The sequence below is a fragment of the Abramis brama genome (genome assembly GCF_963993115.1).
Source record: "Abramis brama genome assembly, chromosome: 5".
NCBI classification, from domain to species: domain Eukaryota; kingdom Metazoa; phylum Chordata; class Actinopteri; order Cypriniformes; family Leuciscidae; genus Abramis; species Abramis brama.
In genome coordinates, this window is record NC_139967.1 from 15534531 (window position 1) to 15549497 (window position 14967).

The 14967-nt window shown below is 35.7% G+C and overlaps 1 protein-coding gene across 1 annotated transcript; it reads right to left on the bottom strand.

The window, feature by feature from the left end:
- Positions 1-5860: 5860 nt before the first annotated feature.
- On the bottom strand, positions 5861-12416 carry gda (guanine deaminase). The gene is made up of 14 exons (XM_084114184.1): positions 12176-12416; positions 11943-12031; positions 11506-11677; positions 11296-11383; positions 10779-10884; positions 9616-9643; positions 9366-9473; positions 8720-8827; positions 7421-7518; positions 7245-7312; positions 6842-6988; positions 6630-6748; positions 6461-6488; positions 5861-6374 (listed from the first exon to the last, which is right to left on the bottom strand). Exons 1-14 carry the CDS (start codon positions 12299-12301, stop codon positions 6307-6309), a joined length of 1353 nt encoding a protein of 450 aa, XP_083970310.1. The 5' UTR covers positions 12302-12416; the 3' UTR covers positions 5861-6306.
- Between the last annotated feature and the right edge of the window lie 2551 nt (positions 12417-14967).

The window sequence follows — 14967 nt, forward strand, 5'->3', positions numbered from 1 at the left end:
TGAAACAATATAGACAGTTGACAATTCAAAAGAGGTCGATATTTCAGCAACTTAACTCTGGAACAACTCGACGCGCAGCAATGTAAGTGAATGGTGTCCAACGCCCAAATGACAGTGTTTGGAACTATTCCGATCTTCATATCCCGGAAGTAGGCGGTTAAAAGCGCCGCCATTTTTTACAACGGAGGTCTATGGGAGTGTTGCAACTCTTTCTCTCTATGGCTCTGGGCTACCCATGAGCATTAATACATAGAGGCAGGAAGAAGTACTTTAGAAACCAGCCTTTATTCATTTTTAAGAGATGGGGTTTGGGGCTGGGTCCGTGGGACTGTTTCTGGGGATTTACTTTTTATTTTACTTACCTTTTGTCTTCTGCATTCTCCTTACCATTGTCTCCTTCCCTCAGACTCGTCCCCCAGAAACAGTCCCACGGACCCAGCCCCAAACCCCATCTCTTAAAAATTAATAAAGGCTGATTTCTAAAGTACTTCTTCCTAAATATGACTCATTTAACTTACATTCGACTTAGCTGTTTAAGATTAATTACTACACCGTGTAACTTTTCAACCTTCATAATATATTTCCAAGACCCTTGTGATGGTACATCGACTTACAATAGGTTGAATGACACGTCTGCCATAGCCTGACGGGGTCTGTATCGCTTTTACTGGCACTATGTAACTTCGGGGTTCGGGTAGTAACCAGAGCACAAAAAGAACTACAAAATTCGACTGCTTTACGGCATACGTCACTTCCCCCACCACTTCCTCAAATTCGGACGTGAGCGTTTATATACTGTCTATGGACGTGAGATGCCAACCAGCGTTTGTTTTCGGCTTTCGTGCGTATGTTTTTGTCATGGGGGCTGTTGTGTTTAGACCTGACCACTTCATGCGTTTTCTCAGATCGGATAGCTATCCGATCGTGAAAAAACCAGGTGTAAATGCCCTCCGAAACGCATTCAAGACGCTCAAACCACTTCAGGAGGAGGTCTGAGACGCATTCCAGACGAAACTGAACAAGTGTAAATGCATCTGGTTGTTTAAACCACATATGTAAATTGTACTCCTCCCAAAAATGCTAAAAAATAGATAATAAAAAAACCGTGTGAGAGCGTGTTATAGGCTATATGTTATTGCCAGATATGACGACGCGCTGGAACACGCATCACCGCAGATGGGAAGCTGAGCATCAGATCATCAAGCCAACGTACAAACTATCGCAAATCAAAGTGAAAGTAAGTCGCAGATGCTTAACACACAATCATCATCATCATCATTAAAAGTAAAGAAACAAAATGATCTTACCAGGGCTGTTGCTGCTGCTCTCTCTTATTGCGGTCTTTGATTTTGAAATTTTAGCTGATGATCAATAAAATGCAGCTCATATCTGTTGCTTTCGGTGACGTGCACTCCATTAAATCTGCATATAGCGCGAGAATTGAAGATCGAATTTAAATCCGTTTTGCAAAAACACATTTATGTGACCAGGTGTAAATAGAATCGTTTTGATAAATCTGATAGCTATCCGATCTGAGAAAACGCACGAAGTGGCCAGTAAATAAATCTCTTATTTGTAAACTTGTTTGCATTCTATGTTGTATGTTGTCGCGCTTGCTTGTAGTAGGCTATGTCATTTTTTTTACATGCTGTTCATTCATCCATTGCTGATAATTAGACCAGTCCAATAATTTCCACATATGTCTAGCTAGCTTTCGATTATCAGAGCTGTTAACAGACAACAAACACTCCTTCTCTAAGGCCTACGTGTTTTTTGCGTTATGTTTTATTGCCTAGCTTATAGGAGGGGTATTTACGACAGTGCAAGTATTCCACAGCGACTCTAGGGGTCGCTGTTTGACAAAAACACAATTTCTCCACAGTGTCCCTTTAACTAGCATTTAGTTAGCAATAATTAGCCTGTGCCTAGTATGTTATCTCCTTACATGTACCTATTGGGTAACTTTCAAGTTCTTGAAAATCATTTTACATAACTTAATATTATGCATTAACTTAATATGGTGTACTGGCATTACATTTTAAAATAAATAAATACTATGCAAAATGACAAAAATAATTAATCAGAATACTTATCACAAGTTCTTGAATATCATTTTACATAACTTCTTAATAGTATGCATTAACTTAATGTGGCGTACTGGCGTTCAATTTTAAAATAAATAAATACTATGCAAAATGACAAAATAATTAATCAGAATACTTACCAAAAGTTGCTCGTGTTCACGCTCGCCGTCTCAAGATTCGGTGGCTGCTCACGTCACATCTACGTCATCAAGCTCATTTTGAGTCTGCGCAGTACGCTCGGCCATCAGGAAGTTTTTTTTATTTATTAATTTTTTATTTATTAATTTTTTTTATTAAAGATTTATATCAAACATACAACAAGGCACATTGTAATCATATTCAGTCAATCTTACAACATGAATTGAACATGGAGTACAACGTTGATACATTTTCCAAAAACAAAACCAAAAAAAATATATATAATAAAAAAAATAAAGGGAAAAGAGACCAAGAGATTCAGCAGTAGACACTAAGGAATGAGTTTGCATAAGTTTTCATGAAAAATTAGGGCTTTTTTTGTTTTGCAACATTTCAGGGATTGTTTATACAAAATTATATCATTTAGAAAGGCATTAAAGACAGGGGATGTTTTAAGAAATCGACATTTGTGTATGAAATATTTTGCCATTAAAATCAGATTATTCACTCCAAACTCAGTTGTTCTGTTCTCCATTTGAAGACCAAATTTAACGTATTCATATGTTAACATTGGGATATTTTGTGTATCGTACATGATCCAGTACTGGAAAGCATCCCAGAAGGTCTGGGTTACACTACAAGAGAAGAAGAGATGTTCTGCGTTTTCAATGTCAGAATTACAGAAAGTACAAACATTCACATCCATATTAAATCTTTGATGCAAGAAGTTGTTACATGGATAAATCTCATTCATCACTTTGAAGTGAACTTCTTTTACCTTCGGTGAAATAGGAAAAGAAAGGTAACTGGTTCTTATCTTCACCAAACAATCGCTGGTAAATTTCTGGAAGATATGTTTTCTCTTGAATGGTGAAGGGAAGCAGATCGAAGTGAGAACATTTCTAAAAAAAGTATTATTACATTTATTTTTATCTAAGAAATTATAAGCATCTATGATTAACGTGGGTTTATATATATTTTTTTACTGATCTTGCCCACCAAAAGTCGTAAAAAAAAAAAAAATTCTGTCATAAATTTACCAAGTTCTTCCAAACCGTATGAATTTCTTTCTTCAGAATGTGGGTAACCAAGCAGTTGACAATAGCCATTGACGTCCATAATATTTTAGTTTTTTCCATTTTAGGGAAGTCAATGTCTATTGCAACTGTTTGGTTACTTTTCTCTGTACGATGTAGTTTAAAAATGTCTTCAAGCGTGTGAATCTCGCAAAACCATTTAACAGGTCACAGTTCACCCCAAAGAAAGAAAGAAAAGAAATTGTTTGGCATGAAGGAAAAATACTGCACCTTTTCAGAAAGTGAAAAAACAAAAACAAATCTGTCAACAAAACAGTAGTAGGCTATTTGTTATAGTGCTTTTAATTTATGCATAAAGACATTTAGTAGGCTACTATAAGCAATGTACTTAATTTCATTGTATCTTCTACCTGGAAGAGGAACCCGTATGTCACGATCCCTGTATGGTCTTGGGGTTTCTAGGAATTTTATGTTAAAGTGAATTCTTAGTTCCCCATTGTTTCTGTGTTCACTTCCTGTATTTGGTTCCTTATACCTTGTTTGTCACCATAGTTACCTTATTCGTTTCCATGACATCAGTCACCAACACCTGTCCTTCGTTAGCTCCTGTTAGCCTGTCTATTTAAACCTCTGTGCTTCAGTTGTTGTTTATCAGTCCTTACTGCTGTTTGTGTATTCCTGTTGGTGTTCTCCAGTATTCTCTTTGTGGATTTTACCTTTGTTCCTGGATTATTTTGTGTTTATGTTTGTCTATTAAAACTTGTGCTTACATCTAGATTCTCTCTCTGCTAGGGATGGGCAAATGAAACCTCATGAAGCACTGAGGCTTTCCCCTGATTGTTCTGGGAAAAGATTCCAGAGTTCCAGATTCCAGAGTTTCAGAGTTGCTTGATGCAATGTTGGTCTAATTATTTTATGGTTTCTATGGTGTTTATATGGCAGAATATATGATCATGCAACATCCCAGTAAACAATTACCGTCTTTCAACATTGAAATATGGTTGAAAATAAGTTGGACTGTCTGACTACGTGTTTTCAACTGATCATCTAAGACAGGATAAGTCTGTTATGCTAAAATAACGGAGAAAAACAAACTACCAAACCATGTTCATTATTATCTCAAATAAATTTCAAGAGTTTTACATATTCCATCAAGACGTTGAAGGTCGACCTGTTTTCAACGTTGAAAAGTCGCAATTAGACGTTGAAGATTTACATCTTTTCAACATCTAATAGATTACTTTTTGCTAGCTGGGATAGGCTATAGGCTTATTTATATATAAAAAAGTTAGTAAATGGACTTAATTTTCCAAAAACCTGTTGAGTAGTGGTCTGGGTTTAAACTTTCCGACAAGCAAAGTGAAGCATTCACGTGACTTGAAAGAAAGTGAGGCTTCGTTTTTCGTTGATCACGTGTTTCTCTATATGGACTGCAAATGGTAAATGGACTGCATTTATATAGCGCTTTCACAGACCTATGGCCACCAAAGCGCTTTACATAGCCTCACATTCACCCATTCACTCACTCATTCACACACCGACGGCGGTGTCAGCCATGCAAGGCGCCATCCAGCTCGTCGGGAGCAGCTGGGGTTAGGTGTCTTGCTCATGGACACCTCGGCACTTGGTCAGGTGGAACCGGGGATTGAACCACCAACCTTTCGGTTTGTAGACAATCTACATGAACCACTGAGCCACTGCCGCCCCACTCTATAAACAATATTACACGCTCCTCCTTAGGAGCTTATTCTCTGCCTCGTCCCTGCTTACACGTTACAAATAAGTTTTGTTTTATGCTTTTGCTTTACATAATTTGTTTTAATGTGTCAAATGCAAATGTGTCCTTGGAACAGGGAAATGTGATATTCAAACCAGGAGATGAATCCAAACTCTGTGGAGAGACTGGAAACAAAAACAATGGGAACGGCGTAAACAGCCCTGATGTGACGCTTCAGTGTGTGAATCTAAAACTATATTTTATCGCTCAGAGGTTGCTCTTTCATATCTCTGGAAACATAATAGTTTTTTAAGTTATGTTTGTTAACTTTGTCTCAGATGTTTCTCCCAAAATTCTGTAGGTGATCTGTAGGATCGTCACCCCGCGTGAGGCCAAGAGCACTCTGACCCCTGACCCCTGCTTTACTGCACATCAGAACACATAGAATCTCACAATGAGTTTGTGTGAGCAAGATAAGCATCAAATACAACTGATGGGTTTTTAGCGGAAAACTAGATTTGCACCTCCTTACAGAGAGAATATTTTTGATGTTTTAGATAAAATGAGAGTCAGAAAAGTTATAAACCCAAACATCTTTCAAATGGCATGACTTGATTTCTCACTCAGACACAACCAAAAAACGAATATGAGGGCATAACGTTTTAAAGAATAATTTGAAAAGATGCTGTTTAAAATAGTTTTAGATATAGCATATCATACTGCAAGACAGTGCTGTCTGCTTGAAATGTTAACCACATTCAGAGTGTAAATTGGAACTCTTGTTTGTTGTAGAGGACATGAAGAAAGTGTGTTTCTACTTGGGAAATGTCATAAACAGTGAAAGAACAGGTGAGACAGACAGCTAAGAGACTGATGAAGCTGTGTGTGAGAGTCACAAATACTTGTTTTGCAGTGTATTATCATGAAATAAGCAATCAAAACAAATAAAAAGCAGGATGACAGTAATATATCATAAATCATTTTTTTATTGTCAGTATAGCCATTTGTCAATGATTAAAAGCTGATTAAATTAACATAAAATATTACAAGTGATATATAATTTTTTTCCCCATGATCAACACAACTAAATAGAATCCATTACTGTAATTTAATAAAAAATAAAAGGAATACTAATACTATCTTATCATCGTTTAAATAATAATAAAAAATTTGCTAAAGCAAGACATTTAACAAGATGTTAAACCGAATAATATAAATCTAAAACATTTTTTTTTTTTTTAAATGCAAAGTGTGATCTTATGAAAATGTTTGTCCAGAGTAGATGTATAATATTTGTGGTCAATTTTTTTTTTACTTGAATAGATAGTAACTATTTAACTGGAAATGGAACCACCTGTCTTCCAGCCACATAAACTTCAGTAATATTTCGGTCATCACCTATTTAAAAAAATAATAAAAAAGAAAGTGTAAGGATTTAGATGAATTGAAGGGATATTATACAAGTATTAAAAAAAACAACTTACCTAAATTTAAAAACTTCTCCAAAATGACCTGGTTGAAAAATAAATAAAAATGAGGCATCAGATGAGGCATTCTTTATCATCTCTACACATTCGAGATTTTGTAATGAAAACAGTTTCTGTTGTTTTCTCAGTACGAGGGGGGAACAGATCAGTAAGAGATCAGTCAAACCTTGGGGCCTTCACCAGGAAACAAATCGATCGGTCCATCAGGAACACAAACATTCACTCGCAGGGCATCAAAGTCCTTCCCTACCACAAAGTTTCCAATCTGTTCATCCAATGAGAGAGCTGTGTGGGGGGGAAACAGCCGGGCAGGTTTATATATTGTCGTGTACAAGTATTAAATAACATCTTTGTCAAATTATAGCTGGAATCTTATACCTTCACTTCCCCCAAGTGTAGCCAATCTGAAAACCTCCTCAAAGGTTAGAGTCTGATGCTGAGGGTCCTGGATGGTCAGGGTTTTGGACGTGTCCAGAGTCCTTCGAATAGCATCTAGCATGGATGGGGAGTAGCCTCCTGCAACATCTACAGATGGCACAGACAAAACCATAAAATGCAGAATCAATACATAATGACAGACTGATTGTACATATTACATATAAATACATAAACCTTGACATGAAACAGGTGACTGATTTGAGTTTACATGTATAGCCTATTATCTTAAAGCTTTCAGCTAAGAAAGAAAATTCCACTACAATGTGCAAAATGGCCTATAGCAACAATTTATTTAGCAGGGATTCAGTAATTGAAATGCAAAAAAAACAAAAAAACAACTGACCTGTCCCCAAACCCAATTTCACTTTGTGTTTCAAAACATTGCGTACGTTTAGCATCCCACTGCAAATCCTGGGAGGGAAAAAGAGACAATAAATTAAAAGATATATATATATATATATATATATATTAAAGGGATCTGAATATTAATACTAATAGTAAAAGGCTAGAGGTGCTCACGAAATGTTACTGTTAGGACAGTGAGAGATTGCAGATCCAGTTTCATGAAAGATCTCCAGTTCTTCATCGGTTAGGTGACACCCATGGGCCATTACAGTCTGCAATAACCCCACCATCACTGTTACCATCATCATCAGCTTACATGATTTAATTCCAATCCAATTCAGTTTTTATTTTTCTGCAAAAGTTCAATTTAACTACTAGAGTACTTACTAGAGTACTAGAGTAAAAATGCCCAATAATTGGAAAGTTGCTTTGTCGAAATAACTTTTCCATACAGATTCAAATGTTCAAATGTTTTGTTCCACAAGAGTGAGGTAAATAACGAAAACGGGTAAATAAATAATACATTTTTTGGGAAACAATTCCTTTTAATCATAGGCCTCATAAGCAGGTCCATAGCTGGAGTGTCCGGGGCCATTGGAATTGTGTTCCGGGTGGGAGGGTTAGTTACCCTCGGTGGAAATCATGGGGCCCACTAAGGCCGGGGGGGCCTAGAATCGTCACCACATTTCTCCCCGCTACCAACGGCCCTGCTCATAGTCAGAAATAGGATTTTCACTTGGTCCTACATAGATCAATGAGGACGAGCATCTTGGTTCATCAGTGCAGGGCATGTGTACGCTCAAACAAATGACAATGCTCTCCACTGTACTGAACTCTTGAGCACAAAACTCATATTATAAAGCACATGATTCTGAACCTCTCATGTATCCACAGGGCTTATGACAACAAACCAAAATACTGAAAAAAGTATTTCTTCCCTTCTATGTAAAAACATATTTGTTCATCAAATATGTTCAGCTTTTATATGATTTTAATCTTAAACTTATGATAGCCTACTGTATATTGGCAAACAGCTGCATATATTTGTGTTGCTGCAATACTGAAGACTCAAAGCCCTCCTATGCCATGAGCTCCTCCCTATTTCCTTTTTTAAGTGCAATGGTGGTTTAAACCACTAATTAAATATTACCACACAAAAATAAATAAATAAATACAAAAAGTGACAATATTTCATCTCATTGCAGACTCATAGTACCTTCAGGTAAGGCAGTTTTTGAATAATGAATGTATTTGTAATGGGATTACAGAAGAAACTGCTGACATTTCTTTACCTCATGCATAGACTTCAGACCCACACTTGACTCATATGCTCATTTAAGCTATATAGATATGTTGCAACACAATTCAGAACACAATACAATGAATCAGTAACAAAGGTGTCTGTAAAATTGCAGACTAGACAGATATGTTTCATCAGGTCTTTAATGTATGACGACAATCTCTACCACTCACCCTATCTGTAAGTAGATTGTGCTTGAGGTAAACATCAGTGTAGGATTTACATCCTGGGAACAATGTCTTCACAAGCTCAACTTCCTCTTTGTTCTCACTGATGTGACTCTATAGGTTTAATTCATGCAGAAAAACAGGTGTTATTAGTTTTACTCATTGTCTAGTTTATCCTACGAGTTACAGCAGCTAACTGTTAATCACAATTATTGAGTTTGGAATTTCAGTTTATAATATGTCTTTATTATATCTCTCATAATTACAATTATAGTTTATAATTATTTTATAAAGCAAAATTGCAACAAATGATCACTTCTACATAAATTTGGATCGAGTATCTGAACGTGTGCATATTTCTTAGAAATATACAAGCAGAATGTGAACTTCCATCTTAAAGTCAAAGGCCAGTACGCAAAGCAGAACACACCCATAGTTCACTTCATTATTGCCTTCACAATAATTCTGAACATAAAGAAAGAGTTGACATATAACACCATTACAAGTATGGCTATATGTGTCAGTCAGAAATGCTTAGTCATCATCACATTTCAACCTTCTGTCATGCGATATGAACAATGTCATAACTCTGTTTTTAACCATTGTAAATATACTTATCAAGTTGATGTTAATCTGTGGAAGGAGGACAAACCTGAATGTGAAGCTTGTTGTTATTGGCAATCTCACCCAATTCACTGAGTAGTGAAGCAGAACAAGAGGGAGCGAATCGAGGAGTAACCACAGGCTTAACATTCGGGTACTAAAACAGTTAGATAATACAGTTTTGTTTTATATATTCACAGAGCCTGGAAGAATTTAAACAAAACTACTCAACTCTGATCAGCATAACAACTAGAGTTATATAATAAAACAATTGAATAAGAATGAACCTGTTTTTTTACCTCCTTTTTGAGAAGTTCTTTGATGAAACTGCAAAAGACAAGAGGAAGCAGAATCATATCTTCAAGTTCATTGATCAGATTAGATTAGGTTTATATCAGATTAGATTAAAACACAAATTCTGACAGCAAATTAGTCATTTTGTACATTGTACACTGTACAATCCAATCTATTTTGTTACAGATTCTATTTTAAAGTTTAAAGGTTTTACAGGTAATTTAATATTTTCATATTAATATGAATTATATTCTTGAATGTAAATGTTATAAAATACCATTTACTTGTAAATTTGGATAGTTTGAGTTTGCTTTTATAAAGCTATAAAGACTAACGCTGCGTCCGAAATCGAATACTTCCCTACTATACATAATGTGAAAAACAGTATGCCAACAGAGTACTATGGCTGAATGCATAGTATTCGGAAAACAGTAGGTGAAAAAAATCCTACTTCTTCCGGAGAGATTCTGAAGTGATGTGCATTCGATGGACATGAGGCCACGGGAGAGGATTTATGAATGGCAGTGAAGCGACGTAACTGACACTGGAAGATCATGTGACAGTAACAACATGGTGGATGTAGTACGTCCGAATTTCATTCATATACATTCATACTATATAGAATGTACTTTTTTAACAATCGCAAAGTACGTTTAAATTCAAATGTAGTGCTCAGTATGCGAGTTACTGAGTATGCCCATTGAGAATACCCATCCCTTGCACTTAAAATGTTTACGAAGATGTGTATATTAAAGGATAACATCTATTTAGTCTGAAAAAACAAGTCACCATTAGTGTGATTAGTGTTATTTTTGGTTCGGTTTGTTCAATTGAATATAAGCAACTATAAACTGTTAAGGATTTTTTTTTATCTATAGAATTCAGAGACATGCAGTTTGTGATATCTTCTTAATATTAGAAAAAAAAAATATTTAGTCTCTTATTATTTAACTTGCAACAAATATTTAATGTACGTGCTGAGGAAGGGTGAGTGAATAAACAGTATAAATGTCAAAAATGAGTTGTCACAACTACAACTTTTAAAGTTGAGAAAACTCAAAAATACTTTGCAACTTGGTGCTTTATAGCTAACTCAACTTTTATTTGATGTACATGAGGTTACTGACCCTGTTGTGTCAGTATAGTCACACAGTCCTCCAAAACTCACCGATCTGTCTCCACTTTACATTCACTTGGACTTTCTTTGTACTGTGGAACTGCAGAATTGCAGTCCATGCAAACTTTACCCACTAAAGCTCTCTGTCCAAACTTATCTGGTGGAAAAGGGGAAAAATACTGTATATCACAATCTAAAATCAATCATTGATTTATTATCTTGTGAGATAATGATTAAATACAGCAATGTAGTTGACAGTGTTTTTTTTAGATAATATTAAATTTTAGACAGATTATAATTTTACTTCACAGAATGATAGGTCACATCAATCTCGTTACATAATATATAAAAAAAATATATATAAAAAAAACGAAACAAATGCAGTTACTCAGCAGACTGTCAGGAACAAGAACTAAGACAATATATCATAAAGCAAGGCAAACTCCAAAGGTTAGAGAAAGGATGTGTGTTTGTGTTTGCCACCCCAGATGCTAACCAGTCACAGGGGAAATTCTGTCAATATGTGTGTGTGTGTGTGTGTGTGTGTCCTTGGTTGCACGTGTTGTACCTGCGAGTTCTCCAAGCAGAAGGGAGGCATCAGTGTGTATTGTAGCAAAATAACACGCAGTGGTGGTGCCGTTCTTTAAGGTTCTTCTCTTCAATTCCAGTCAACATAAAAAAAGGAAAATAACATTTTATGCATTACATATCAATAATTTGCCTTTGCCAGTTTTATTAGTTTAATTAGACTTTATTTAGTCTGTTTAAATAAACTTACCACGACTTTAGTGTAGACATCATTGGCAAAATCCAAGTCTTTATACTTTGCTTCCACAGGGAAAGTGTAAGTGTTGAGCCACTCCAGCAGAGGCAGATCTAAGGCAGTGCCACTATAGCTATACTGAGACGCATGGATGTGTGTATCAACCATTCCTGGCATGAGAAACTCACTGAAGAGCAAAATCGAATGCTAAATGAGTAAAATTAAGCACTGATACTGCAGAAGAGCAATGGATATGGAAAGATTTCTTGCTTGAACATGTTCATTATACCACACATATTGACATGTTGATCTTAAAACCCGTTTACAAAAGGCTTTGGCCCTTTGTTGTTACTGCTGAATGGTTATTCTGAATGTAAAAGTGACTATGCACTCTGAGCAGACTCACGCAAGACTTTAGACTATATGAAATTCGTATTGATAAATGTACTCACTTTTGTCCAAGCTGTTTTATGTCTGAAGTTTCAAACCCCCATATTTTCGAAACACTGACCAAATCTTTATCTTTTTCAATAAATGCAATCTGTTCAGAGAGAAAACAGATAAAACAACTAGAAACAAATGTTTTGATATATACACACGTATAGCATACATGACAGCCTTTATCTTCGATTGAAAATAAAAAAGGAAATGACACAATTTGTGAATGATAATTATTTAAACAAACCTTCCCCTCATCGTCGACTCCCAAGACACCGTTCTCCAATATTTCGACTGCAGCTCGCGGTGTGGAGTGCACAAATGTTCCACTGAAGACGTGCGCAATGCGCGCTGTTGTGTCGTTCTGACGCATTGTCTGCACAAATTTTCAAATGTGACTTCTCTGAACTTTTATATATGAATCATGGCAAGGAAAAACTATTGGGAGGTGTATAGCCTATTGTCATAAACCGGTAATCATTACAACAGCTCTAAGCGCGTCATTGCGTCAATCCAATCAAACTCTCATGCGCCATTGGGACATTGTGTAATTGGGTGATCTCGCACCAACGCCTGTTTTGTAGATTTTGTTTTTAGTAATTAATCGCTACAGTGACACAAGTAATAATAGTAATAATAATAATTTTAAAATAAGAAAATGAAAGCGTGCTTTCTCGCGCATTTCATTAGGCTATGTTACAAAGTCTCATGGGGCGCGTGGTCATGGTGATGTATGAGCAGTAGCAGCTGTATAGGGAGTCTTGTGTCAGAATCATAATAAACTGTTGAATTAATAATACATTATATATACAACATACCGTCAGTAATCAATTTAACAGTGCAATCAGTATTAGTATCTTGTTGCATTTACAACAACTGAATAGAACTGAAAGTGCTTTTGAAATGTTTTGTTTGGTTGTGCTAATTTATATGATAATGAAATAAATGAGAATGACTTCCTGTAGCCTTTGTATGTTCACAAAGATTATGAATGAGAATTCAGCACATTATTTTCAAATGACAGCAGATTCAGATTCAGATTATTTTATTTAATGCCATGTCAGCATTCAAAGCTATTTTCATGGCAAAAATGCAATTACAAAAATACAAATATCATATAAATACAATAAAAACAAAACAAACAAAAACAGCAAGTCATATTATAAAAGATTTTTAAAATTAACATGATAAAAAAATCCAAAACCTTTTCAGGCATAATCTTATTAAATATGTCCAAGTCCAGGACAATCCAATAAAATATGTTTGACAGATAAGGGAATCTTACAAAACATACATAAAGTTGGGTCTTCACCTTTAAGCAAAAAAGCATGGGTCAAACTTGTATGACCCATACGACATCTGGTGTAGACCACTTGATCAAGTCTAGTTTTAAGAGTGATAAAAAAATACATTTTTAAAGTGTCCATTGCTTGAAGGCAAGATTTCGAGTCTGTAAATTATAGAATCCTTTTGTTGTGTATTTTCAATATGTTCCAAAGCTAAATTGAGCACTGTTTTGGAATACGGATTCCATAGCGTTGATGTCCAGTCACCATTGCTGCCGTTACACTATTTTCCACCTTCGAAACATCTGTGAACATTGGTACGTGAAAAGGGAATTGGTTTCGTCCAAATATTGCTGTCTATATACGGATGAGTCACTCCTTTCCTCTGATGAGCCAAATCCAAATTGATATTAGGCTTCTTTAATTTCCAGGGAGATATAAAATTGAAATGTATTTGGTTTAAAATGTTCACATTTATATTTAAGTTCTCCAAATGTGGTTTTATACGAATACCAAAGGATCCAATGCTTTTAGGTTTGCTCTCATTCAAAGGAGTAAATTGTGTGTTAAAGACTGTAGAATAGGCTGGATTGGTTTTATTTGCCTTTATTTTGACAGCATATTGAAGTGAGAGCTTCAATCGTCTATTTTGAAGTGAAGGTTCATTGGCTTCAATGTACAAACTTTGTACTGGCGAAGTTCTAAATGCTCCCAAGGCAAGTCATATTGATGATGTACTGAGTCAAGCATCTGCTTATATGATTTCAGAGTCATATATTATGCTTCCATAGTCCAGACGGGAACGGATTAGTGTTCGATAAAGTCTCAAAAGAACAATGTAATCTGCTCCCCATTTTGTTTTTGCCAATACTTTCATTATATTCATAGCTTTAAGACACTTGTTTTTTATTGTTACTTCCCTAACAACATTAATCGGTTCTCTATTAATGAAGAGTTCTGGATCATGATGAAGGGATCGCTGGATACAGAAGTGGGTACAGACTGTTTTTGATTTAGAGAACTTGAATCCATTTTCAACTGACCACTGATATACTTTGTGAATACATACTGCAGTTGTCTTTCAATTGTACTCATATTCTTCCCTCTATAACAAATGCAGAGATCATCCACATATAGGCTGCAGAATATATTAGGTCCGATGATATTCTCAATGCTGTTTATTTTAATGCTGAAAAGAGTGACAGAGAGAATGCTTCCCTGAGGAACTCCAAGTTCTTGTTTGTGAATATCCGACAAGGTGTTTCCTACTTGGGCTTTAAAACACCTGCTAGCCAAAAAATTTGAAATGAAGATGGGTAATCGTCCTCTAAAACCCATGTGGTAAATATCTTTCAAGATTCCATATCTCCATGTTGTATCATATGCTTTTTCCAAGTCAAAAAAGACAGCGACAACATGTTCTTTTCTAATGAAACCATCTCTGATATAAGTTTCCAGTCGGATTAATTGATCCAAAGTGCACTTTCCATGTCTAAATCCACATTGATAATCACTTATTTGTTTCTTCGATTCCAGTGTCCAAACAAGTTGATTATTTACCATTCTCTCCATTGTTTTACAGAGGCAACTGGTAAGAGCGATTGGTTGATAGTTATGTATGGTCTTTTCCTGGTTTAGGTATTGGGATTACAGTTGCTTCTTTCCAGGAGGATGGTATTTGTCCAGAAGACCAGACAAAGTTGAAGTTATCCAAACGAAGAGATAATATACTTTGGGGTATGTGCTTTAAAAA